This window comes from Peromyscus maniculatus, chromosome 10 (assembly GCF_049852395.1).
Source record: "Peromyscus maniculatus bairdii isolate BWxNUB_F1_BW_parent chromosome 10, HU_Pman_BW_mat_3.1, whole genome shotgun sequence".
NCBI classification, from domain to species: Eukaryota; Metazoa; Chordata; class Mammalia; order Rodentia; family Cricetidae; genus Peromyscus; species Peromyscus maniculatus.
The window spans coordinates 83,311,856-83,339,825 of record NC_134861.1 but is presented as its reverse complement, the minus strand read 5'-3'; the positions used below and the strand labels follow the sequence as shown (position 1 = coordinate 83,339,825).

Sequence of the window (27,970 nt, the reverse complement as noted above, 5' to 3'; positions counted from 1 at the left end):
GAGCCATAAAATTCCTAGAAGATAACCAGATGATTTCTGGTTCAGAAGATTTAAACTCTCCCGTAATAGTTCATAAAACTGAAGTTTATTTATTGGCAAACATTTAAATTAGCACATTTATTTTTATCAAACAAAAATAAAAAGAGGTCAGATATATCACAAGACTATTTTTGGTTATTACAGATTTGAAGTTGAGTCCCCTTTTCAAAGATCAGTGCTACTGTACCAGCTAACCCACTAAATTATCATCTTTGAATAAGAAACCAAAAATAAAAGGTAACACTTGAGAAAGGAAAATTATAGCTTCAAAATAAACGCGATTCTTCGTTTCAAAAAATTACACGTTTTTCCTAATGTGAAGTAGAAAGGCTAATTACCTAGTAAAAATAATGCACATCTTAACTTTAAAAAACCACACTGGGGGGGAAAAAACAATAAAAAGACTTTTAATTACATACAGGCCTCAAATGAATACAAGCAGATTTTTACAGCTAAACATGGAAGTGGTTTAGAGTTACGGACATTATTAACGGGAGCTTTAAGCCTCCTGGAATTTGTTAAAGTATTTCCTAGTTCAACAAAAATTGTAACATTTCCATGATACACTATATATAAAGCAAAATTGTTTTTATCAATAATTTCTCTGTGAGTATAAGAAGTCTAAGGACAATCCTAAAAGTAAACTATGGAGCAAAGTGTGGTCGGTCACAACATTCTCACAGCAGAAATATGTGACTTAAATCTTAAGTCCACAGACTGCCTAAGAACTCCAGATAGAAAAGGAAAACTGTACAAGGGGGGGTGAGAAGTGGCAGAAGCAGACTAAACGGCTAAAATGTCCCACCTTGGCTCGGTCTCCCTCACCATCTCACCATGTACAACGGTAAAGAGAGACTACTTATTATCAATACAGGGCCAGTGGAAAATGCCATTATGTTCTATCATATTTTACATAAAACTTAAAAAGAAACTGAGTAAAAACTATACTTGTATCTCAAATGATTTCAAGAAAATCAGAGACGGGTGTGGTGTTGCATGCCTTTAATCCGAGCACTGAGCACTAGGAGCAGGGAGACAGAGGTGGGTGGATCTCTGTGAGTTCAAGGCCAGCCTGGTCTCCATAGTGAATTCCAGGACAGCCAGAGCTGTAGAGACCCTGTCTCCATGCCCCTCCCCAAAAAAGTCGTAATTTAAACAAGCATTTAAACTGTAGTTACTCTAAGAAAAGCAGTAGCTAATTTAAATGAAGCTTTATATTCATGTAATAAATGTCTTTGTTACCTTTTAAATATAGAGAGATTTCTTCCATTCTCCAAAATTTGCATTAAAAAGAAGGAAAGAAAAAAAGGGTACTCATCACAGATGAAGAAACAGGTACAGACGAAATGATTTATAAAGTAATTCCGCCATTACCATATATACTGGGAACAGAGTTTCACCTCTTCCTCTCTACACACCGCAGACACATTAGTGAACATCAGTGAGGTGACGATAACGTTCATAGGGTAGGAGGAGAGGCACTGGGTAACAACAGCATGTCAGGGGCGGGGACAGCTCACTGTAGAAAGCTTCCCTGGCATGAATGAGACCCTGGGGGTCCAATGTCCAGCATCACTCAAGGGAACAGAAGAAAAACAAAACACACACCTCAACCAAATCCCTATTCTAGGGCTTCCCCAAACTCTACTTCTCAGCTCGTAACGGGCAGGCATACTCACTTACATAAGACACACATCCTTTACATGGAACACTGGCGTGGCCATTAACGGGAGAATGAAAACATGTCAACCTGCTCAGGACCCCCACCGAGAGGGCAGGGGAAGGCTGGGCCTTCTACAACAGTTTATCCACTCGCTGTACCGGTTCTGAGCACATCGACCTCCAGACTTCGCAGCGAGATAAACACTTCTCATTTAACACGTGGAGGGAAGTGGAGGGTGTCAGGGAGTCAAGGAGGGGCTCAAAGTTTACAGGGGGTTCTCAATACTAGAAAAGGTTTCTGTCCGCCAAACCAAACTGGTTCAGAACTTGAATCCTGTGAAGACCTTCGGATGAACATCAAGCTGCCACGACACACAAGCTGAAGCATCTGGAGACATTTTGTCATCTGCAGTCTCCCGGACAATCACAAAGTACTCAAAAATTCTTTGACCTGAAGGAAGGAAAAACAAATTAATACAATTCCTTCAATTAATTTGATATCTAATATTCATCTTCATTTAAGAGTCCAGAAGAGCTGAACATACCAATTATATACATAAACACTGCAATGCTACAGCATTCATTTTTAAAACAAATACTAAGTATTTCAGTAGTAAGGTGAAGTCTAAAATCATTCATTTATTTAAGACCTACAATTTAAAAAAAGATTGACATAATTTTAACAGACCTGTAATAACACTAATTTTATTCTTCTCTCTCTGTTTTTGTTTTTTGAGATAGGGTTTCTCTGTGTAGTCCCAGCTGTTCTGGAACTAGCTCTATAGACCAGGCTGTCCTTGAACTCACAGAGATCCATCTGCCTCTGCTTCCCAAGTGCTAGGATTAAAGGCATGTGCCACCACCTCCGGGTTATGGTCTCTGTATTTTTAAATATCTATATTTAAATAATAAAGATCAATGATATGTACAGCTTTAATACTGATAACTATAAGAGATTAAACACCTTTGCAAATCAAACATAAATCTGTAGTATTAAGGCATACATTTATTTTTTTATTTTATGTGTAAATATTTTGCCTGCATGTATGTGTATGTACCATGGGCATGTCTAGTGCCCACAGAGACCAGCAGAGGGTGTCAGATTCCCAGAAACTGGAGTTCAGACAATTGTCACCATGAGGTACTAGGAATGTGACTCCTCTGAAGAGGAGCCAGTGTTCTTAACTGCGGAGCCATTTCTCTAGACGCAAGGCAGAAATTTCTAGAATGTTAGTGTATGAACAAAGCTATGTAAATTCTGAATAAACCGAGCCAACAGAAGAAGACTACAATGTAAGACTCTCATTCTCCACTCTAGACTACAAAATTCTGCTTCAAAGATAAAGGTTGTTGCCTTAGAAAAATACCCTCCCCCAGATTCCAGGATTATTAATTAAAAAAATAATGTGAAATGATTCCTAGTCTAAGAAAGGAAGTGTTTATCTAAAGCTAAGAAATGTGGCACTGGAGAGATGTCTCATTGTTTATAAGATGTTGCTACTCTTGAAGAAGACCCAGGTTAGATTCCCAGCATCCACATAACAGCTCACAACCACCTGTAACTCCCGTTCCAGGGGATCTGATATGTTCTCCTGGCTTCCTGGAGCATACTTGCAGACAAAACACTTAGACACATTAGAAAAATAAATTAAATTTTAAAATAATAGGGACTAGAAAGATGGTTCGGTGGGTCAGAGCACTAGCTGCTCTTCCAGGTCCTGAGACCAAGTCTCAGCACCCACACAGCAGCTCACAACTATTTATAACTACAGTCCCATGGGATCTAACGCCCTCTTCTGGTGTGCAGACGTACATTCAGGCAACACACCCAGACACATAAAACAAATCAATCTTTAAAAAGAAAACTTTAAAATAATAAAATAAAATTAAAGTGGTTTTATAGGTTTAGTTAAATTGATGCTTGGTGTTATTACAACTGCTGCTAATTTTATCTCAATAGTATTATATGTTAATTCTACCTTATGTTTTAATATCATAAATAGTAAGTCACCTGAATTTTCTACATACGTATTACTTTATCTGATAGGAGAATCAACATATATAGTAAAGTGTTTCAAATGTTGAGGTTTTCAATTTTGAGATATACTCAAGATTTTATTATAGTAAACAGCCAAACATTTCATGAAGAAAAAACAAAAATAGCCCATAAGTTTCCGTCAAAACTAAACAAATGTTTTTTCTTAGACATGAGATCACTAAGCTAATTAATGTAGATAAGGATTTATTATACAATTCTTCCTATTACCTGAATGTTCTTTAGTAAGAGTCTCCCTTTTTTTTTTTAAAGGTTTATTTATTTATTATGTACACAGAAGAGGGCACCAGATCTCATTACAGATGGTTGTGAGCCACCATGTGGGTGCTGGGAATTGAACTCAGGACCTCTGGAAGAGTACTTGGTGCACTTAACCCTGAGCCATCTCTCCAGCCTGTAAGTCTCTCCCTTATATGTATAAATTACATTACTCAGATAGTGATCAACTTTCGATTTTCTAAAGGTTAAATTGACCTTTGTTAATACAGACTCAATGGTTAGGATAAGGCCAATTCATCCTTGACCTGGTCTCCAACAAAGATTTAAACTAGCACTGCCTAATCTCCAAACATCAGTTAAAAGTGAATGAGACTATATCCCACAACTTTAAATACCCTCCATGCAGAATTCCTTGCAAAAGGTAAACTAACTTTATAAACAGTTTATATTAAAACAGGTACATGCTGGTGATGTGTGATGGAAAAAGTGGGACAGAACAGGAGAAAAGGATGAGAAAAAGCACAGGGCTGTCTTCCAGAAAAGGAGATAAAAATATAAAGATTATTTTAGCTCAGGCCAGAGCTAGAATTCAAAACCAAGACTCAAATCTAAACAGTCTAAAGAGTGGTTTCTCAACCTCCCTAAGACCATGTGATGACCCTTTAATACATGATGACCCTTCCCCTCACGTTATGGTGACCCCCAACCATGAAATTTCGTTACCACTTCATAACTGTAATTTTGCTACTGTTGTGAATCGTAATGTATAAATATCTGTATTTTCTGATGATCTTAGACCCCTGTGAAAAGGTTGCCACCCCTACAAGGGTGGGGGCCCACAGGTTGAGAACCACTGGTCTAAAGTTTTCTACAGATTCAAGTTTCTTAATGTAGTGTGTGTGTGTGTGTGTGTGTGTGTGTGAGATGTTGGGGATCGAACCCAGGACCTCGTGAACTCCTGGAAGCACTCTACCCCCAAGCTACACCCCCAGCCCTCTCCATATACTTTTACAGAAGCTCTTCTGCAAGCATGTGCTTTCACAGATTAACATAACTGTCTTAGACAAGATAAAACAAACACTTGTCTTTTTCTAAACCGACCTTTTCCACCAGACTTTCATGCTTGTCTTTAAAGTCTTCATTGACATCCAGTGTGAGGATAGGCACCTCTTGAAGATAATCAAAGTTGGTTCTGTTTAAAAAGAAAGATGAACGACGTCAGGAAAAAAAAAAAAAACAAACCAGTAAAAACGCCTATCACTCAAAAGTCACAACGTTGTCAATCATTCTACAGTTTTATCCTGCGGCGAAGCGCTGGCCGTCTCTTTGCACGTAGATTTACTGCTCCGCATACAACTGTCTCAGCCACAGAATATGGAAAGCTGGGCATTATACGATACGTCATTGCTCCAAAGCGAAAAAATGAGAAAGGTTTGATGCTTTAGCGATGAGGACACTGCTGGTGTGTGTAGTTGTAGAGTGCCCTGCCTAGCACGGCCAAGACAGTGGACTCCATTCCCAACACTGCCAAAAAACCAGACCGAAAACTGAACTCAGAAAAGCCAGAGAGCCTCAGGCGCTACGCAGTTACAGACTGCCCAAGAGCTGACTGGACAAAGTTTATGCATTAACAAGTCATGACTGAAGACACAAGTTTAAACTACATCCCAGGAGCTTCCCTTGGCCGTGTGGGATGCATTCCAAGATTCCCAGTAAGTCTGAGATCACGGTAACATCCACTCTGTGTGCACTGTTTTTTCTTACACATAACATCCATACACAGATTTAACGCTTTCTACCTAAACTGCCTTGTCCCCCCTCCCTGAGCTGAGAATGCTCCCCTTCCATTTAAAGGGCATCAGAGCTTCCCTTTGGCATAAGGATGCCAGTATCCCTCCCTACTCTAGCACTTCAGAACCAGTACTGAGTAAGACAAGGGGTACTTGGTTATAAGCACTATCATATGTGACAATCTCAGAACAGTTACTAAATGACTATCAAGCACATCCTGTATATGCCTAGAGAGAAGCTGGACAAAGCTACAACTCATATCCTGGGCACTTCTGGGTAGAACAGGATGGAGCTGGACAGCACAGTATTTCAACACTTCTCAGCATGGAAGGCAATGTTGTCCAGAATGGCCTCAAGTCCTGGGCTCAGACAATCATACAGCCCCAGTCTCCCAGGAGACAGGGCTACAGCCAGCTTAGCAAGCAACTTTCCGTTCATGAACTCTTTCTGAAATTTCACATTTAGTATTTTTGGATTAAGGCTAATATATAACTGAAAGTATATTTAATATTTTTGGATTAAGGCTAATATATCATTGGAAGTATAAAAATTAAAACAGAATATAACATCAGATTTAAAATTATTTCTGAGTGTATCTTAGTAACATACACAGACATAGTCTTACTTTATCAATTAAAGGAAAAATACCATTAGAAGATACTAGTTACACAACCTTCAAACAAGTAACTTGGAAACATGAATAAATATATGAATAAAAATAAACATTTGGATGGACTGTGGGGTGGGGATAACGCACACCTTTAATGACAGCAATTGGGAGGCAGAGGCAGGCAGATCTGAGTTCGAGGCCAGCCTGGTCTACAGCGTTGAGTTCCAAGACAGTCAGGGCTACACAGAAAAAAAAAAAAAAAAAAGTCTTGAAAAAAACAAAAAATAAAATAAATATTTGTCCACATTGTTACTCACAACATCCAGCTTCTAGATTAAAATCTGACAAAGGGAATCACAGTGAGCAGCGAACAGAAGAAACCCTTACTTCAGAGTTCGATGAAGGAGCCAGCTTTCATGTTTATAGTGAAGTTTCTCTAAATACTCCAGAGGAATGCCTTGTTCTTCATTTCTTCCCCGTAAATATATTCTACTTAAGCATTTCTAAAAGCAAGCAATAAGAAAAATTCAAGTAACTATTTGTGTCTGCTACTGTTAAAATTTTATTTTCTGTATCTTTATGTTAGCCAAAAACCTGCATTTATTTCTTCTAGAAAGTTGAAATAGCTAATTTTCCCTGTGTTATTTTAGTCAGATGGTAGTTCTAAATTAAGCGAACTTTGAAAAATAAATCAGTATCCACATATGAAATACACTAATTAAGTATGATAAAAGGGGGGAGGGAGCTAATAGTAATTAAATATCTATCTATATTTCCTTCTAGAAAACAACTAGCCAGGTGGTGGTGGTGGTGGTGGTGGCGGCGGCGGCGGCGGCACACACCTTTAATCCCAGCACTTGGGAAGCAGAGCTAGGCGGATCTCTGTGAGTTTGAGGCCAGCCTGGGCTACAGAGTGAGATCCAGGACAGGCACCAAAACTACACCGAGAAACCCTGTCTCGAAGAAAAAAAAGAAAGAAAGAGTAAACAACTATAGAGTGTGTCCATCTGTCCATCCTACTTGGCTGTTAAGCAAATGTGTCTGACTGTGCTCTACCCCTGGAAGAGCAGCTCGTCACTGGATGGATGCTCTGAACCACCACAACCTAAAAGAACACGGGGTACTTTACACCGGCCCTCTATCGGTATGACGGAGCATGGTGGCCACCAGCCACCACGGCTTTTCAGCACTTGAAGCATGCCTACTGTGGTGACCAAGGAACAGTATTTTCAAACTTTATGTATAACTTTAATAATCATAAACTTAAAGAGCCACATTAGACTGTGTGACTCTAAACCATTTTTCTCTAACAGCACACATACAAATGAAATTCCGTACAATTTGTGGGAGTTCATCAGCACTCAGGTGTGAGAACCACCACACTGTGCTCTGTAGTGAAGCACCTGCCTACAATGTACAAGGTCCTGAGTTCAACCCCCAGCACTGCTGAAGAAAAAAGGCACCCCAACAAGTAACATTCCCGAGACGGTGGCAGCCCATAAACTGTGACACAAGTCTGCTATAAATCCTTTTTCAATAATCTTTCATTAAAAGATACAAATGAACCCAGTGTGGTGGCACAGGCCTTTAGTCCCAGTACCCGGGAGTCAGAGGCAGGCGGATCTCTGTGAGTTCTAGTCCAGCCTGGTCTACATAGTGAGTAGCAAGAGCAAGCAAGCTTGAGCACACAGAGCAAGCTTGTCTCAAAAACAAAACAAAGATGACAAATGAGAGCTTGGGACTACAGCTCAGTGACTAAAGTGTCAACCACAGCAGCAGGAGGACCTCCTGTTAGGTCCCCAGCACACACACAATCCAGGAGAAGGTAGGCGGAAGCAGGCGCATCCTCAGGGTTGGCTGACCAGTCACTCCAGCCAACCAGCAAGCTTCAGGTTCAGAGAGACCTTGTCTCAAAACCTAAGGTGCTGAGACGGAGCAGCAGCAGTCTCCAGGGACAAGCCCCATGATAGGTTATCCAAGCCCAAGCAGTCAGCCCCAAACCCACATTCACAGGAGCAGCAATGAAGGGACTCAACAGGCTGTACTTACAAATTTATATACACACACACAGGTAATAATAATTAAAGAATTAAGAGGCCATGATTTTGAAAGTGAGGACATGGGAGAGACGTTAGGAGGGGAAGGAAGAGGGGAGAGGACGTAAACAGAGTACTTATATATGAAATCCCACTGGCCAGTCAGTCTAGCTGACTTGATCTGTCTGGATTCATTATGTAATATAATACATAAATAGAATAGGGATTTCCCAGGAGCTCTCGTAGCTGAAAACAACAAGATCTCTAAGTCTTTTTCAAGTGTGCCACTATTTATTTGTACCAAGTCACAAGTAACCATACATTTTTTTTAAAGATGTATTTATTTATTATGTATACAGTGCTCTGCCTGCATGTGTGCCTGCAGGCCAGAAGAGGACACCAGATCTCATTACAAACAGTTGTGAGCTGCCACAATGTGGTTGCTACGAATTGAACCCAGGTCCTCTGGAAGAGCAGCCAGTGCTCTTAACCACTGAGCCATCTCTCCAGTCACATAAAATGTTTCATAAAGTGAACCTCCAACAGTTGTGATATTCATAAAGCAAACATTAAGTTTCCACTATGTCCCCAGACCTTCCTCTGGCCCTAGAAATCCAACAACAGCTAAAATATCTATCCAAAGTTCTACTTCATTAAGCCTATATTTCAGAAGTGGCTTTGGAAAGTCTCTTATTCTAGCTCTGATGGGATGAGAAGCTGAATAAGTTAGGAATAAAGACAAAAAATAAAAATAAATAAATAAAGGACTGGTGAAGACCAGAGAAGACCAGACTTGCCACATGTAGATTTCTAGTTTGCTGAGAAAAATCTGTGCTGCTTTGAGTTTCCAGGTGAGGACCTAGAGAGTTGGTTTTTGTTTTGTTTTGTTTTGTTTTTTCTTAATTTCTTTTTAATTTTATGTCTTTGAGTGTTAGATGCATAGATGCCTGGCCACCTCATATGTGTAGTACCCACAGGGGCCAGAAGAGGGCATCAGATCCCCTAGAACTGTGGCTACAGATGATTGTAAGCCACCATGTAGATGTTGGGAATTGAACTTGGGTCCTCAGGAAGAACAGTCAGTTCTCTTAACCTCTGAGCCATCTCTCCAGCTTGCAAGTTGGCTTTAAACTGTCACTACTACATCCCTCTTGTGACTTCTGATATTACTTTAAAATTTCAATGGCACAAGCAAATGTCTAGTGGTCTCACCTCTGGAGTAGCTCGAAGGTAAATTATTCCATCCAGTTCAAGGCTTTGGCCAAACTGGCTGTTCATCCAGTCATGCCAATCCTGGTATATTGTCCACTCTGTTTCATTCATGCAGTCAGACTCATACAAATTAGACGCAAAAATATACCTGAAAGAGAATCTCCGTCAGCATATACGTCCTTTCAAACACAGACACACAAATTACAACAGAGGAAGTGGGCATGAAACACATCCCTAAATCCTGTAGCAACGAGTGCCTTGGAAAGCATACACAAGATGTCTTTCCCAGTATAGGAAAAGGGTCCTTTGCCAGTAGCTCTCAAAATGTTGACCAAGGATCCCTGGAGGTCCCCAAGCTCCTTCCAGTTCTATGAGAAGCCGGCTTACCTCACACACTACTATACTTCAACCAAAACACATATATGCATACATAAATATACAAACAGGGAAAAAAACCCAGTTTTATTAATTCAGACATTGAAGAACTACAAAATCTAAAGCACTTCTCACTACATTTTTGTTTGAACACCTTTTATCAGAAATCATCTATGTTAATACAGAGTATGTTTATTATTGAATGATTCTTTCATTTTATATTTATATATTGGTTGTACATTGACTCTCAATCTTAATTTCTAATAACAAATGCATCAAATGACAAAATCTTTTAGACTACTTAACAATTAAAGGAAAAGGATCTTGAGACCAAAAACTTTATGAGCCCTTATTCTGAGATAATTAAGGAGGTAAAAAAGTGGGGTAATTCTAAAACACCTTTAGAAATTTTTCATTTTTATCTCCTTTTTCAAGTCGAGAGTCTAGGATATAAATGCAGATACAATCAGAATTCTAAGGGGTTGGAAGGAAAAGGGGGCTGTGCTAATATCATTAGCACCTCAATGCTAACGTATTTTTCAGTGTCATTGTCTATCTAAATCCTTCAGCTCAGCCTCTAATTTGACTACCAGGAAATGAGAAAAAAGAATGTCTAGTTATAAACTCCAAAGAGCCAAATAGAAGCCATTTGCATACCTGTCACTATACACAGATCGTTCAAAAAATAACACAGGCTTCTCCGCATCTTTGAGCTTGCCATTGAGAGCGGCCAGCTGAGCTCGGATCCGGCTGAGACAAGCGTAGGATTGGAAGGTGAAAGACCAGCGTTCGGGCTTCTCATACATCATCTGAAGAACATTCCCACCACTTTTCTGAGACGTTGTCAATTCCTAATTTGGCAAAACAAACAAACAAAAATCCCAATATGATTGCCAATAGAGTTACTTTAACTTTTTTTGTTTTGTCTTGTGTTTTTTGAGACAGGTCACTATATAGCTCTGACTGTCCTGAAACCGAGGATACAGACCAAGCTGTCCTTGAACTCATAGACATCCACCTGCCTCTGCTTCCCAAGTGTTGGGATTAAAAGCATGTGCCACTATGCCCCCGCCTATTTTAACTTTCTAAGAGGTTCAAAAAGAGAATTTGGGGGGAAGGGTCCTGGAGAGAAGGTTCTGTGGTTAAGAACACTTGCTTCTCTCGGAGAAGACACAGGTTTGACTCCCAGAAGAAACCCAATCGTGGTTAAAAACTAAAATTCCAATTCCAGAACATGTGACACCCTCTTCTGGCCTTATGGGCACTGCACCCATATGATGCAGGCATCTATATATACAGGCAAAACGCCATACAGAATAAATAAATCTTAAAAAAAAGAAAAGAAAATTTTCATAAACATACTAACAAAATCAAAACAATTAACTTCCTTCTCCTTATTCTTTCCTCGCATATGTCTTACCTTACCTGCTGTCTAGAATAACCCTTAGATCTTTCTCACAAATGACTAACAACCTACAGAAAAAAACTGTCAATACTTAAAAGCTAAATAAAAATAACTGATTTATACATTTTTTTAAAACAGAAAAGATAAACAACATTGTACTCCTATTGCCTTCTCAGAATAATCAGCTATGGGGCTGGCAAGATCAGAGGAAGTGCTGGCCATTCAAGCCTGGTGACATCATTTTGATCCTTGGAACCCATACAACAATGGGTTCCATACACCAAGTCCAAAAAGCTGTCCTGTGATTTCCACACTGCCGGGTCAAATGTATGCCCACATACAACCACATAGACACACAAATAAAATTTTTTTAAAAATCGGCTACATGGGAGCTGGAGCAACGACTCATTGGTTAAGAGCACTTCCTCCTCTTCAGAGGTCTCGGGTTCAGTTCCCAGCACCCACATGGCAGCTCTTTGTAACTCCAGTTTCAGGGAATCTGATGCCCTCTTCTGACCTCTGCAGGCACTAGGCACACACATGGTGCACACACACAGATGCAGGCAAAACCCTCATGCACATAAAATAAAATAAACCAATCTCTAAAAAAATCAGCCCCAGCTAAGTCACACACGCCTCTCAGGAAAGACAAATATACTCTCAGTTTACCAGCTTCCAGCATTCCCCGATTTTCTAACAGATCTAACTTAAGGGTGCTTCTCCACTTATAATGGGGTTTTGTCCTTATAAATAAATCCTAAACTGAAACTATCAAAGTGTGAAAATGCAACACTGCTTAACCGGACAGCACACTATAGTGGACTTCTAGGTGTTCTGAACCACTCTGATTTCACTGCCGGTGTCCAGCACAAGGGAGTGTCACATCACACTCTTCCAGTGTAGGAAAAGTCCAAATATAAAAATCAAAGCACACTGACACTGTGTGTGCATGTTTCACAACATCACAAAGTTAAAAAGCAATTATAAGTCCCACCATTGCAAACAGAGTTAAGTAGAAGACTGGGTGCATTCCTTTACTGCCTGGGGCCTGTTAAGGATGAGTTTGTAATTCCAATCTTGGAATATGACAGAACACAACCATGCTCCAAACTTGCAACTGTATAGCGATGTTGTCAGAACCAATATTTTCAGCATTGAGAAAAACAAAATGTAACAATAAAAACTTAGTTTAAAATTCTTTCATCTTAAATAGGAACTGTAAATGGCATCTAGAATTAATTTTTTTCTATAAAATATAGTTTCCCAGCTCAGTCCGATAAAAAGCTTATGAACAATAATACAATGTTCCTGTAGAACAATCACAAATGTCATCTAGACTATGACTTCTGAATACTTTTCCAAGTCTGGACGCTGGGCTTCATACGCCTTGTTCCAATAAACAGAAACCATCAGAGATCTCCCGGCACTGCACAAAGGGGCTGCTATGTGTTAGAGGAGTCTGGGCAGCCAACAACAAGGGAGGTGAAAATCTGTGAGTTCATAGTGCGTAAAAAAAAGACAAACACCTGTCATCTTTGGAGACAGTTAAAGCATCCATTCTCTTTTATGGAATTCTGTAAGTAAAAAAAAAAAAAATCAAGTATTTTATCTTCTATAAGACACTGTAGAAAATGCAGTGGATAAAAGTGTCTTTTTTACAGAATCACAGCTAAATAATTCTGATTGCTTGAGAAAGAATATCATCCTTTATAACACATAACCATTGACAAGAGATGTTAAGAAAACAAATAGGGATTTATTTTCTTTCTTCCTTGAGACAACAAAGAATTCAACTGGAAAAAAAAGGAGGGGCACTCATGGTGGGAGGTGGGGGAGAAATCCTCCTAACAGTGTGTGTGTGTGTGTGTGTGTGTGTGTGTGTGTGTGTGTGTGTGTGTGTGTGTGTGTGTGTGTAATTAAATCAAAGCCTTGGGACTACATCATGCAAATCACCAGAGAGTAAAGTACTGTTTTAAGTGAGTCTATAAAACAAAGATTAATAATAATCACCTGATGGTTTTCAAAACCACTGTTGCCGGAAGTCAGGGAATGTGGCAGGAAACCCTGTAATCTTTGTACTTTACCGAGTCTTATTCTGACAAGAATTGGGAGCCCGTTGGTAGCACAGTAACCTTTCAGCCACTAGATGGCAGGTTAAAGAAATAAACAGCTACAACCAAATAAGCAAAGCATGGAGATGGACCTTTAGTTACCGAGGGAAGAGAGGAAGGCTAATGCCACGTTCTTCCAGCTCTACAACCTCCAGGAAGCAAAGTCAGATCTAAAGGTGGACTGGCTGGGCTCCACACGGTCCACTCCTCAGTGCTGACAGTATTCTAAGACAGCTGAGGTTTAGACATTGGGTCATTCACATTATAACTACAAAGAACAGATCGAGAATGAGCTGGAGAAGGGCTCCATGCAGAATAAAACCCATCTCATTTATACTGCTCTTTATGGTGCCACGGCTTAACCCAGGGCCTTGTGCTCGCTAGGCAAGCGACCTACCATTGGGCTACATCCTAGCCCTGAACACCCCAGCTTTTGGAGTCTAGAAGTCTGGGGATGAGGGGTAAAGACAATATCCAAAAATACAGAGAAGCCATCCACACACTTGACGCTTCATGTTTCACATTATCCACAAAATCCAAAAATACAGAGAAGCCATCCACACACTTGACGCTTCATGTTTCACATTATCCACAAAATACTGTTTCCCACATTGTCTGAACCCAACTTACAGTACAGAAGACCACAGCCTCTGACTCATACATAAAAATTAAGAAAAGGAATTCCATATGGGGAGGAAATCTCTTTAAAACTTAGCACTTGATATTCAAAGAATTGGAATATATTAAGTTGTGCCCCCCCAGCCTAAAATTAATTATGCTTTGCAAGTAAAAGTGTGAGAAATATTTAGTTATCAAAACCTTAAATCCAAAAGAACTACTAAAAAAAAAAAAAAGAAAGAAAGAAAGAAAAAAGAGAAAACAAAAAAATTCACAAATATCCCTGTGTGGGTTAGTTTTATATCAATTTGACACAGTCATCTGAGAGGAGGAAACCTCAATTAAGAAAATGCCTCCATTAGGACTGGCTGTAGACAAGCCTGTAGGATGTTTTCTTAATTAATTAGTGACTGATGGGGGAGGGCCCAGTCCATTGTAAGGACAAGCCAATGAGCAGCACCCTCCATGGCCTCTGCATCAGCTCCCTCTTTCAGGTTCCTGCCCTGACTTCCTCAGATGATGAACAGTGATGTGCAAGTGTAAGCCAAAGAAACCCTTTCCTCCCCAAGTTGCTATTGGTCATGATAGTCACAGTGACCCTAGCTATAACAATCCACAAAGGCTATAGGTCCTTGTTACTGATTTTCCTTCTGTATATGATTTACATTCGAAATACCCAATCATTCCCAGAAATCCTCACATCACTAGCTCTACTTTTTCTAGACTGAACAAGTTTCTGGCAGACCTTTGCAAACTCTCTACTTTCAATTTCACTTCTCCAGAAATGAAAACTCTTGGCAATCATTAGCACACACAACCATAACTTCGGCTATGAAAAAACTGAAATTCAGTCTTTTGATTCTCTATTCTCTCATCTGCAGTGCTGTATTAAAAAGGGCTACCGAAGTGAAGCATGGCCAGATGAAATGTTGTGGAGAATGATGGTAGAGTATAAAGAAATGAGATAGAAACGGATTTGTGCATGACAGGGGCTGAAAAGACTAATAAAATTCAATTATTGGAGGTTTAGGTTTTCTTATTTTTTTTTTTTTTTTTTTTTTGGTTTTTCGAGACAGGGTTTCTCTGTGTAGCTTTGCGCCTTTCCTGGAACTCACTTGGTAGCCCAGGCTGGCCTCGAACTCACAGAGATCCGCCTGGCTCTGCCTCCCGAGTGCTGGGATTAAAGGCGTGCGCCACCACCGCCCGGCTGTATTTTCATTTAAATTGTAAAAATCACTCAAGAAATTTAATTTGTGTAAGTTTTTTTTTGTTGTTGTTTCTGGGTTTTGGTTTTCCAAGACAGGGGCTCTCTGTATAACAGCTCTGGCTGTTCTGGAACTTGCTTTGTAGACCAGGCTAGCCTCAAACTCACAGAGATTCACCTGCCTCTGCCTCCCAAATGCTGGGATTAAAAGTGTGTACCACCACTGCCCAGCAGCTTTAAGTTTTTAAACTTTTAAAACCTTTCAAACTTTGATGTGATAGTGCATAAATCTTAAATGCAAAGCTCAGTAAATTTTTACACACACATCTAGACTTGAAAGTGGTTATTGGAAATGGGGGGGTATAAAAAACAAAAATACACTGCTTCTCTAACCTAAAGAGGTTTTTATTTAATGTGAATGGGTGTTTTCCCTGAATGTATGTCTGTGTACCAAGTACGTTCTTGGTGCCCAGAGACCAGAAGAGGGCATCGGAACCCCTGGAACTGGAGTTACAGACAATTCTGAGCTACCACACTGGTGCTGGAAACTGTACCTGGGTCCTGTAGAACAAACAGCTAGTGCTCTTACCTGCTGAGCCATCCCTTGCCCTAAAGAACTTTTACTGTATTGACTTAAACCCTCCTCGCGTACCTCAAATTCATCTTGAGTATTTTGCACGTTGCACCACCTGGCGACAGGTTCAGGAACCACTTCCCAGTCCTCACAGACCTGCTTGAGGATATTCACAAAGGTTGACTTCCCAGCAGCTGTTGGAAAGAAGAAAAGACAAAATTAAGAAAACTTGTTTAAAAAGCAAACCACAACCAACGGCCATTGGCTCTCACAAGATTAACAGTGAACGATACATACAGAGAAACAGTAAGACCCTTCCCTTCATCTTTTTTATAAACTAAACTCAGAGATGGTCCCTAGCCATTTGTGCGGAACAAATTTGTTATTATTTTTAGTTTACCAAAGGCAAGGAACAGAAGACTTAAAAGCCCGGTTAAGTTTAAGAAAGAATATTATGACAGGAAACAAACAAACAAAAACCTGCCTTCTAGCCTAGCTTTCCTAGCCAGGCCCTTAGAAGGAGAACTTTCTGAAGAGTAAGAAGCGTCCTCCTAGCCAGTTGTGTGAACCTGACCAAGGCCTGCACACCTTGGTTCCTGGTTACACAGGAAGACGAGATTCTTACCATTCTTTCCAAAGCTACTGTGACAACCAGGAAAGTGACAGAAGTTCCAGTCTTCTGGGTTTTCAAAACCTTCCTTTCCACTCATCTACGTTCTCAGTCTAAAGAGTTCCCTGACTGTGGCCTGCACTTCTCACTCCCAATTTAGCAGGCTAAAGGAAACGGATTCTGGACTCCAGGCCACCCTAGGCTACATAGTGAGGCGCGTCTCAAAACACAAACTACAGCAGGTGTAACAACACATACCTGTAACCCAGCACTTGGAAGGCTTAGGCAGGAGGACTGGTATGAGTTCAAGTTCAAAGCAGGATACATAGTGAGTGCTGAGCCAGCCTGGGCTACAGAGCAAGAAGGAGGGTAGAGACCCCAATACATCCAAAATAATTTACCAATAATAAGTAAACCAATTAAGAAATAACTATAAAAATCAATGTGAAGACACATCCAATGCTTAAGAGCTGATGACTGATGTAGCATGAATCTTAAAGAGTCTTATTAATAAGATCAAACCTGAAGCCAGGTATTGGGGTGAACACTGGAAGATCAGAGAAGCAGAACAAGCCATAGCTTCCTCACCTCACCAGTTCCTCAGCTGATCCTGTTTCCTCAGACTGGAAGTTTCTGTGTCCTCATCCCAATGGCTCTCAGCTGAACTGCTGCTCGAAAGCCTGAAGCTTAACCAGCCAAATGCTTAACCAGCCACATGCTTAACCAGCCAAAAGCTTCTAGTATCTGGTCCTCACGCCTTATATACCTTTCTGCTTTCTGCCTCACTCCTTGGGATCAAAGGCATGTGTCACCATGCCTGGCTGTATCCAATGTGGCCTTGAACTCACAGAGATCCAGAGGGATCTCTGCCTCTGGAATGCTAGGATTAAAGGCGTGTGCTACCACTGCCTATCCTTTATGTTTAATATTGTGGCTGCTCTGTCTCTGACCCCAGATAAGTTTATTAGCATGCACAATATTTTGAGGAACACAATACCACCACATTGACTAATATTCTCTGATCCTAATAAAGGCTATAGCTAACAGAAATTATTTTAGGTCTTGAAAAGCACTTCCTATGAGTAATAGCTATAGAAATCTGCCTCAATTTTATGGTTCTGTGCCCTCTACCAAACCCTTAAAAAAAAAAAAAAAAAAAAAAAGATAGCTTTACTTTTCCCAATTGTTCACTAGTTTCTGAGATACCTAGGGAAGAAAAAGACAAAAAAGCTTATGTGTCCTCAGGACATACTATAGTCATCATTTTAGTATCAGTGAGTCTGGACCTTGTGGCTAAGAGCAGTAATTCTAATGACCACCACACCCTTTCTATCTTAAGTCACCAAATGTTGTTATATGAGGCGTCACTGGCCAGTATTATGTTCTTCCTTCCTCTTTTGCTACACACACACACACACACACACACACACACACCCCACAACCATATAGCTTCAATATCTTCGCCAAGTGTCCTCTTCCTTATAAATGGACTCAGGGTGAGCATAAAAACTTACCGTTGACTTGCAAGAAGTATACTCAAACCTGCAACATTATACAAGGCAAAAAGGAATGAGGAAGGACTTGAGAGACTCATGCACAGATCAAGGAAATGGGGATCTATAGGATGGCAGGGCGGGTGAAGAACAACACATTAACATGTATTAAATCCAAAAAGGAGAAGAAATAAATGCAAAGACAAACTGGGTGGCCATTTAGTTGAGGGGAGAACATTGGTGACCGAAACTTTGTGTGGAAAAGATAAGTTTACAAACAGACACATTTAAAAGACTGATTTAAATAGCCATCATTCTTTGGACTGGGTGGAAAAGAGAGCATGACACAAGAGAAACACTGAAGTACCTCAAACTAGTCCAGAATCTAAAAGCACTTCAGGCTAACACATTAAGCCTTCTTCTGACATCAATTACAACCAAAAAAGCTTACACAGTCAAACTTTAAAATTGCAAACTTTAAATTTTACTTCAAGCCGAGTAATCATCAGTTGTACTTTCCAAATAGTCACTACCCAGTTCCTTCCTTAGCGTTTGGGAGGGAGATCAGAGCTGGAAAAAAGCTAATAAACTAGTATTCTGTGAAGGTGGGTGACATCAAGCAAGAACACCTATGAGGCAGGTTTTAAAGGTCACAGGAGCACGGGGCTTTGATGCCGAGCACTCAAAGGCAGGGAGCACGCTGGGAGTCTGAAGCCTCATAGTCACTACATAGTGAGTTCCAGGCCAGTCAGGGTTGTGCAGTGAAACCATCTCAAACAAAACACAAACAACCACCAAACAGCTACGTTAACACACAGAATCCCTGGACCCTGGTTCAATTCCCAGCAACCACATGGTGGCTCACAACCATCTACAATGAAATCTGGCACCCTCTTCTGGAGCGCAGGCGTACATAAAGAATCCCTAACACCAAGCAGGCATCACCATGCTAAAAGTCATTCTGAACACACTGAAATGAGCCGATGACGCCTCCATAAATCTAACCGACGGGAATAGCTCCATAAACACAGAACAAGAGAAAACAGGTTTTTACGTGACTGTGCAACTAAAAATGGCCAAGTAATCTTCAAATTATAGGGAGAAGAATTACAAACCAGTCTTCACAGACTGCACAATTTTTACATCAACAGGTTGCTTGGAACCGACAAATAGGTGAAAGGGATGTAATACAAGAGCAACAGGCAACTGATGAAGCCTCCCCACAGGGAAGTTAACCAGTGGTGAGACACATGCTTAATCTAAATGACAGTTCCTACAACACCACTGTAAGTCTAGTTGCCAAGTCATCAGAATTTTTGGCGGTCAAAGATCTAGATGCTCGAGGGGAAATCTCAATACTTGTAACTAAGTTTTCCTAATAGTGTGCCAATGCAGGCCATTAATGGGCAGCTCTTTCCAGGTCATCGAGGGAGAGATTTCCAGGGATGTCGGCGAGGAATTTTAGGCACAGATAACACAATTGCATCTGTATGCAGAAAAGCAGCTCTGGAAGCAGGTAAACAGGATATGGAGTGACCCATTCACACATTATTTCAGTGCTGAGAAGATTAAAGATGCATGGAGGAAAGGAGACTTCCAGATGCCTGTCGCCTATCTGGGTTGGAGAGAAGGGAGGTAGATAATCCACCATGGTTCTGATCCCAGGGGTTGTCCATTGACATTTACTTCAAAGATGACTTTATTGAGAACCTCCTCCTGTCGTTACATGGCCTGCCTCTTCAGTGTGAAGCAAGTAAAATAAGCACTCCCGTTTGTGTTTCAGCTCTACGCTCTTGAAGGCTTACACCTGCTTGCCTTCTTAAAGAGCCAGTGCTTTGAATGTGGTAGGAATGAAAACATCTGCTGCATACATCAATAGTCAGTACTCAACCTGCAGCCCCAAAAAATAACAGCTGTCTCAAAACAGGAAACTTCAGTAGGCTTCCTGTGGTAGGAAATATAAAAGAATGGGAGATTCATATTCACCATGCAAAGTGGCATGCACAGTGTAGTTTACCCCCATTAGGGCAGAAACTCCAACGGTCTTTGAACCATACTTCAGTGTTTACCTGTATGTGGGAAAGGAAGTTAAAAAAAAATTCACCAGTCAAAATCATTAAAAACTTCTTCCCTCGTAAGTCTATTGTAGTCCTAGGAATTGCTACAAACACCAATCCAAATGTCAACAACCAAGGAATAGATATGGTATACACCATGCAGTGGAATATTATTTAAAACTTTTTTAAAAAGTGCTGCACTCCGGGGACAGAGGTGTGGTGGTATTGTGTTCCCCCAAAATATTGTGCACGCTAATAAACTTATCTGGGGTCAGAGAACAGAACAGCCACAATATTAAACATAGAGGATAGGCAGAGGTAGCACACACCTTTAATCCTAGCATTCCAGAGGCAGAAATCCCTCTGGATCTCTGTGAATTCAAGGCCACACTGGAAACAGCCAGGCATGGTGACACAAGCCTTTGAAAGACCCCCGCTCCATTATGAGGACATGGGGCTTTGGGCCAATGAAATGCTCCCCCCCATAACTTAGCCTAAGAAACGCCATTCTGCAGGAATCAGAAAAACAGGAGTTCACAGCTGTGACTAACTAGCCAGCCGGCCTTGGAAGAAAAAGATAACTATGGCCAGCCATCGGGCCTAAGATAGGGGATAATTGGGTCAGCGGCCTTGGGAGTAAGACAGTTGATATTTTATGGCGGGCCCCTGGCCTTGAAGAATAAACAGCTGGCCTGGACAAGGCCAAATCAGCCACACTCATACGACCCCAAGTTCACCCTGGCCTTCTTTGAAACAACCAATAGGGACCCTGTAACTATGCTTCTCGCTTCTGTAACCGCGCCTCTGCCCCTGGGATCCCATAAAAAGTCCCCCTTGCCCTAAGAAAGCGCGCAAGTCCTCCAAGAGACTTCGCCCCAGGTACCTGGTCTAAATAAACCCTCTTGCTTTTGCATCTGATCTGTGGTTTCGGTGTGTTCCTTGGGTTTGGGGTCTCTCCCGGAGAAAGATCTCAGCCGGGGGTCTTTCATTTGGTGGCCCGTACGGGGATTGAGACCCCTCCCTGGGACCACCGACCCACTATCAGGAGGTAAGCCAGCCGGCCTTGATTTATGTCATCCCTGTCCAGTCTGAGGGTTGTCTGTTTGTCTGAGTGTTAAATGTTGTTTGTTTGTCTCCGCGCCTGCGTCTGATAATCTGTCTGTGTCAGTGGATCTGAAAGGGGGGGACCGACGGGTCTGGACTTCGCCACTGAACCCTAGGAGACGTCCTAGGGAAATCTGAAATCCTGGAAGGAATTCCACGGGAATCTGTAGTGCCTTCTGAGGCACGGTCTGAAGTGCCCTCTGAGGCACGGTCTGTATTGCCCTCTGGGGCACGGTTTTTTGGGGCCACTCACGTATCAGAGGGATACGTTGTGCTGGTTGGAGAAGAGGGGGTTGGACCCTCGCAGTCTCCTTCTGAGGTTTTGCTTTCGGTTTGGAACCGAAGCCGCGCAGCGCGTGTTAGTGTTATTTGTATTGGTCTGTTGTTCCTTGTTTTCTGTTTAACCGTTCTCCTCCTAGAAACAACCATGGGACAGACTGCCACCACCCCCTTGAGCCTCACGCTTAAACACTGGTCAGACGTAAAGACACGAGCCAACAACGAAGGAGTCGTAATCAAGAAAAAAAAATGGATCACTCTTTGCGAGGCCGATTGGGTTAAAATGAATGTAGGATGGCCTCATCAGGGAACCTTTAACCTCAGTCTTATTTCACAGGTGGAGGGAAAAGTTTTTGCTTCCAGTCCCCATGGCCACCCGGACCAGGTCCCATACATTGCCATATGGAGACTCCTGACAACAGAACCTCCCCCATGGGTTAAGCCGTTTCTCTTCCCCTCAGCCCCCCCCCCCCCCCCCGACAGCGCCGGAGGGACCGGCGGCTCCTGCAGCGGCCCCCAAACAGCGGAGGATGAGTTTCCTGCTTCCTCCCCAATTGCCGGTCGCCTACGAGGAAGGCGGGACAAACCAGCAAAGGTAGGGAACACCTACGTCTCTATTGCCAGTTGCTCTTGGCGGGTCTCCGGGGGGCGGCTAGACGCCCTACCAATCTGGCCCAGGTTAGAAATGTAACCCAGGGAAAGGAGGAGACGCCGGCAGCGTTCTTAGAAAGACTTAGGGAGGCATACAGAATGTATACCCCGTACGATCCAGAAGATCCAGGACAGGCGCCGGGTGTCATACTGTCTTTCATCTATCAGTCAAGTCCAGATATAAGGGCCAAGTTACAGAGCTAGAAGGATTGCATTCACTCAGTTTGTCAGATTTATTGAGAGAGGCAGAAAAAGTGTTTAATAAGAGAAAAACTCCCAAAGAGCGGGAAGAGAGATTATGGCAGAGACAGGAAGAGAGAGAAAAAAAGCGTCATAGGAAAATAACTAAAGTCCTGGCCACTGTAATGTCTCAGGGACAGGTCAGAGAGGGAGTTAGGAAGTTAGGACGGGAGATCAAAAAAAAGACACTGCTTGACAAAGACAAAGTGCTTACTGTAAACAGAGAGGACATTGGGCTCGTGACTGATCAAAAAAAAAAGCCTCAAGGGTCTCAGAGACCTAAGCCAAGGGTCCTCAATCTGGAGGATTGGGGAGGTCAAGGCCAGGAGCGCCCCCCCCCAGCCTAAGATAACTCTCAAGATTGTGGGGCAGCCAGTGACCTTCCTAGTGGACACCGGGGCTCAACATTCAGTCCTGACCCATACCGGAGGCTCTCTCAGTGACCGCACAGCTTTGGTCCAGGGGGCCACAGGTAACAGGAGGTATCGAAGGACCACCGAGAAAAAGGTTCAGCTGACATCTGGACAGGACCCAAAGGGACCCCCCTACAAGTCCTAGCCCTTTAAACTGTTCGTGGACGAGAACTCAGGCTTTGCAAAAGAAATGCTGGTACAGAGACTGGGGCCATAAAAGCCCGGTAGCTGCAGGATGGCCCGCCCCCTGTCTGCGCGGGGTGGCCGCTATTGCTGTTTTGCTCAAGGATGCAGGGAAACTGACTTTGGGACAGCCATTAACTGTGTTATCCTCCCATGCGGTGAAAGCTCTGGTCCAACAGCCCCCAGATCGAGTGGTGTGCAGACCAGTTGTCTCCCTCAACTCCGCAACCCTGCTGCCTGGTACACGGATGGGAGCAGCTTCCTCCAAGAAGAAGAATGGAGGGCCGGAGCAGCCGTCACCACCGAATCGGAGATAGTTTGGACCTCACCACTGCCACCTGGAACATCGGCCCAAAAGGCAGAGCTGATCGCGCTGACCCAGGCCCTCCAGATGGCGGAAGCCCGGAGGACCAGAAACTAACAAAAGAAAATGGGGGCGAAATGAAGCCCCGAGCGACAAGCTTACATCATAGATGGACAGAGGCCTTGCCTACCAAGAAAAAGACCGCTAACGTGGTAACCAAAAAAACTCCTAGATGACATCTTTCCCAGGTATGAAATACCCCAGATATTGGGGTCAGACAATGGGCCTGCCTTCGTCTCCCAGGTAAGTCAGGAGGTGGCCAGGCTACTGGGGATTGATTGGAAACTTCATTGTACATACAGCCCCCAGAGCTTAGGACAGGTAGAACGTACAAATAAAACCATTAAGGAGACTTTAACCAAATTAACGCTTGCAACTGGCACTAGAGATTGGGTGCTCCTACTCCCCCTAGCCCTTTACCGAGCCCGGAACACTCCTGGGCCTCATGGCCTAACCCCGTTCGAGATCATGTATGGGGCTCCCCCACCAATTGTAAATTTCCTTTACTCTGATATCTCCTCTTTTGCCACTAGCCCTCCAACTGATGCAAAAGACGGTGTAAAAACCCCTGCCTGCCGGGAACAACTGAACCGCCCGGTGGTGCCTCACCCATTCAAGATTGGGGACTCTGTCTGGGTCCGACGCCATCAATCTAGGAACCTAGAGCCGAGGTTGACGGGACAGCGGCTTGGGTCCACACGTCGCATGTAAAGGCTGCCAAGGAACCCGACGAAGCTGAGGGCACCGAGACATCTAGTTCAACGCTCTCCAAACCCACTAAAGATAAGACTCACCCGGGGGTCCCCTTGATCCCCCTAATAGTCCTCCTGACATAAGGAGGGACATCACCAGAGAGCCTGTTTCCCTGACGCTGGCCCTGTTACTGGGAAAAATTACCATGGGCGGAATAGCTGCTGGGGTAGATACAGGACTACAGCCCTTATAGAGACCGGCCAATTCAGACAGCTCCAAGTAGCCATGCTCAACAGAAAAGATTTAAAAGATAGTTCCAAAGGTCACCATGGTTTACGACCCTTGTCTCCACCATTATGGGCCCCCTAATCGTCCTCCTGCTCATTTTATTGTTTGGGTCATACATCCTCAACAGATTGGTGCAATTCATCAAGGATAAGGTTTCTGTTGCCCAGGCTTTGATCCTAACCCAGCAATATCAGAGGCTCAGACAGTCAGAGATAGAGTTAACCCCTTATTCTCCATCCTAAAATGAAAGATTTCATTTGGTACAAAAGAAAATGGGGGAATGAAAGACCCCCGCTCCATTATGAGGACATGGGGCTTTGGGCCAATGAAATGCTCCCCCCCATAACTTAGCCTAAGAAACGCCATTCTGCAGGAATCAGAAAAACAGGAGTTCACAGCTGTGACTAACTAGCCAGCCGGCCTTGGAAGAAAAAGATAACTATGGCCAGCCATCGGGCCTAAGATAGGGGATAATTGGGTCAGCGGCCTTGGGAGTAAGACAGTTGATATTTTATGGCGGGCCCCTGGCCTTGAAGAATAAACAGCTGGCCTGGACAAGGCCAAATCAGCCACACTCATACGACCCCAAGTTCACCCTGGCCTTCTTTGAAACAACCAATAGGGACCCTGTAACTATGCTTCTCGCTTCTGTAACCGCGCCTCTGCCCCTGGGATCCCATAAAAAGTCCCCCTTGCCCTAAGAAAGCGCGCAAGTCCTCCAAGAGACTTCGCCCCAGGTACCTGGTCTAAATAAACCCTCTTGCTTTTGCATCTGATCTGTGGTTTCGGTGTGTTCCTTGGGTTTGGGGTCTCTCCCGGAGAAAGATCTCAGCCGGGGGTCTTTCACCTTTAATCCCAAGAAGTGAGCCTTTAATCCCAGGGAGTGATGGCAGAAAGCAGAAGGGTATGTAAGGAGTGAAGACCAGGAACTAGAAACTTTTGGCTGGTTAAGCATTCAGGCTTTTGAGCAGCAGTTCAGCTGAGAGCCATTGGGATGAGAACTCAAAAGCTTCCAGTCTGAGGAAACAAGACCAGCTAAGAAGTTGGCCAGGTGAGGTAGCTGTGGCTTGTTCTGCTTCTCTGATCTTCCAGCATTCACCCCAATACCTAACCTAGGTTTGTTTTTATTAATAAGACCTTCTAAGATTCATGCTACACAGAGGCAGGCGGATCTAAGTTCAATGTCAGTCTGGTGTACATAGTGAGTTCCAAGACAGTCAGGATTACAGAGAGAGAGAAAGACCCAGTCTCAAAAAACCCAAATAATTTTTTTTAAAGTACTACAGAAATAAACAACTTGAGTGAATCTTAAAAGCACTCAGGTAAACCAAACAAGACACAGAAGACCAGACATTCTGGTTCTGCTTAGGGCACTGGAAAAAACAAAACTTGCAGATATTAAAAAGAAACATGTCAGGGCTTGTAAGGGGATGGGAAGGGAGAAAGGGCTGACTACAGAGAAGCACAAAGGGAACTGGAGCGGGCGGTGACGGAAACGTTCTCAATTTCGCGGTAAAACGGCGGGAAGTCGGGGAAACCTACCGGAAAAGGGTTTCTCCTGCCTAAGTTACATCTCCATTAACGCAGCATCCCCAACGGCGCCCCGCACCCTTGCGAATGGAAGTCCCCAACAAAGAGGGTGCAGCGGCGCAGAGCGCGCCTCACAAAGCCCCGGGCTGGCTGGTGCAGGGCCAGAGGAGCCACCGCGCCGGCGCGGACAGCGGGGACCCCGAGGCACCGGCACCGGAGCGGGGGTGGCCTTACCGATGTTCCCCTCGATGGAGATCTTCTTGATGCGCGTCCCCTCGGAGCTGGTGGAAGGGGACGGGCAGAACCTCTTGGGCGGGGTGGCCATGCCTGGTTCGCGGCGGCTCGGGCTCGGGAGCGGGACCTGCAGGAGAGCGGCGGCGCCGGGAGCTCGGGGCGGCGGCGTCACGCTCGCGCCGGCGGGACCCGCACTTTGACTTTGGCGCGCGCGGAGGCGCCGGCGGCTGGGCGGGCCCGTGGAGCGGCCACGCCCTGGCGGCCCGGACTCCCAGCCTCCACGCCTCGCCCCGGCCGGCCGGCGAGGACCTGCACGCCGATCCAACCCGGGAGCGAGGGGCCCCCGGGCGCCCAGGGCAGGGGGCGGGGCTTATGGGGCGAGCGCAGGGGGCGGGGCTTGTGAGGCGAGCCCTGGGCGCGCAGGGGGCGGGGCTTGTGAGGCGAGCCCTGGGCGCGCAGGGGGCGGGGCTTCTGGGGCGAGCCCTGGACGCGCAGGGGGCGGGACTTGTGAGGCGAGTCCTGGGAAGGCAGGGGGCGGGGTTTGTGGCGAGCCCTGGGCGCGCAGGGGGCGGGGCTTGCGCGATGAGCTCATTCGAGGACAGGGGGCGGGCCTCGCTCGGTGAGCCCTGGGAGGGCAGGGGCGGGACTTTGCAGGTTGAAGCCCTTCTGACTGTCAGGCTTGGAGGTTTGAACTCCTCTGGGAAGAGAAGCAGGTGATCGGAAATTCAAACCGAAAAGCCTCAGCAGGTGCTGCTCACAGGAAACGTGTAGCTGTCCCGCACTGCACTCAGGGTTTTTTTCGTTAACCAGTGATCCAGTGCGAATCCTACCTTAGGGCTGGGAATGACAAGAAGTGCCGGGAGCGACAGGAAGGGGGGGGGGGGCGGCTACTGGTTTAAAGTCTGAGGCCGGGGGAACTGAGACAGGGAACAAGACATCATCAAGCCACCCAAGGAAGAGCTCTCCGCTTTAAGTTGCAAGCTCCGCTGTGCTGTTTGCAGTTACCTAACACTAGATATGTTTCTCGGCAGCATGGCTGCGACTTAACATTACATGTCCATCGCCTAACACGTGACTTTTAATGTCATATACGTATATTTCTATAGATGTACTTACTCTGCACACACACATATACACACACGCATACACGCACGCACACACTTATTTGTATGCAGTCCATGAGAAGACTGAGGTAGATACACATGCAGTTCATTTTTATTCTTTGTATTTATTTTATTTTTACATTTTTGATAATTTTTTTGGCTATTTATTTATTAAATGCCGAATGCTGTTTATTAAAGGGGGAAAGGTCTTAAATACAGGCTTACAGCACAATGGGAGAACCCCAGAGGGCAGAAGTTCACCACCGATGTTTTACAATCTTGCATCTAAGCTGTTAACACCCAATATGCACGATGCACAGACCAGGAACTTCCCTTAAGCATTCAGGAGGGTGGAAACCCGGCAGGGAATTAGCATAGGGAGGACATCAAGGTCAAGGTCAGCAAGCAAGGCAACAGTTACCCAAAACAGGGGCCAGAGCCCTACAGGTCCCCCCTTTTACTAAAAAATGAGCTTCTGACTTAGGTTGCGTGGGACGTCAGCAGGTCACCTTACTCATCATGGAGACACCTGCTCAGGCCACACAGGTGCTCTTAGGTTGGTGAGCGGCCCCCAGGCATTACCTGACAGATGCAGTTCATTTTTAGGCAGGGTAAAGACCTAGTAAATAGATTACCCCCATCTGGAGGTTAGATTCAAGTTATCTTTAAAAACTAAGGGGTTCCTTATTATCTTCTAGCTTGTAATTATCATTTGACCTGAAATATGTCCTACAAATGGACCCAGCAGCGGAGATGTGGCAACTTAATGAATGAAACAAAGAAGATATAAAAAGGAAAGGACATGACTACCCTTAG

General features: G+C 43.8%; 1 protein-coding gene and 2 long non-coding RNA genes across 3 annotated transcripts; 2 read left to right on the top strand and 1 right to left on the bottom strand.

Annotated features, from left to right (window-relative positions):
- Positions 1-65: 65 nt before the first annotated feature.
- Positions 66-26,405, bottom strand: Dck (deoxycytidine kinase). Its single transcript, XM_006991657.4, has 7 exons — positions 26,052-26,405; positions 15,991-16,106; positions 10,658-10,851; positions 9,626-9,773; positions 6,765-6,880; positions 5,078-5,168; positions 66-2,152 (listed from the first exon to the last, which is right to left on the bottom strand). Exons 1-7 carry the CDS (start codon positions 26,140-26,142, stop codon positions 2,126-2,128), a joined length of 783 nt encoding a protein of 260 aa, XP_006991719.1. The 5' UTR covers positions 26,143-26,405; the 3' UTR covers positions 66-2,125.
- On the top strand, positions 20,922-25,063 carry LOC143267643 (uncharacterized). The gene is made up of 2 exons (XR_013042998.1): positions 20,922-22,050; positions 23,108-25,063. It is a non-coding gene; the product is annotated as an uncharacterized LOC143267643 (long non-coding RNA).
- Positions 26,406-26,665: 260 nt separating the features above from the next.
- On the top strand, positions 26,666-27,970 carry LOC143267642 (uncharacterized). The gene is made up of 2 exons (XR_013042997.1): positions 26,666-26,798; positions 27,853-27,970. It is a non-coding gene; the product is annotated as an uncharacterized LOC143267642 (long non-coding RNA).

Bases quoted from the DNA above. Each gene is read 5' to 3' on its own strand.
- Dck (XM_006991657.4), bottom strand. From the start codon at position 26,142: ATGGCCACCCCGCCCAAGAGGTTCTGCCCGTCCCCTTCCACCAGCTCC. The intron at 16,107-26,051 runs GTAAGGCCACCC...TCTTTCCAACAG, and splicing joins CTCCATCGAGGGGAACATCG to CTGCTGGGAAGTCAACCTTT. The intron at 5,169-6,764 runs GTAAGGGTTTCT...CTTTTTAAACAG, and splicing joins CTCCTTCATCGAACTCTGAA to AACCAACTTTGATTATCTTC.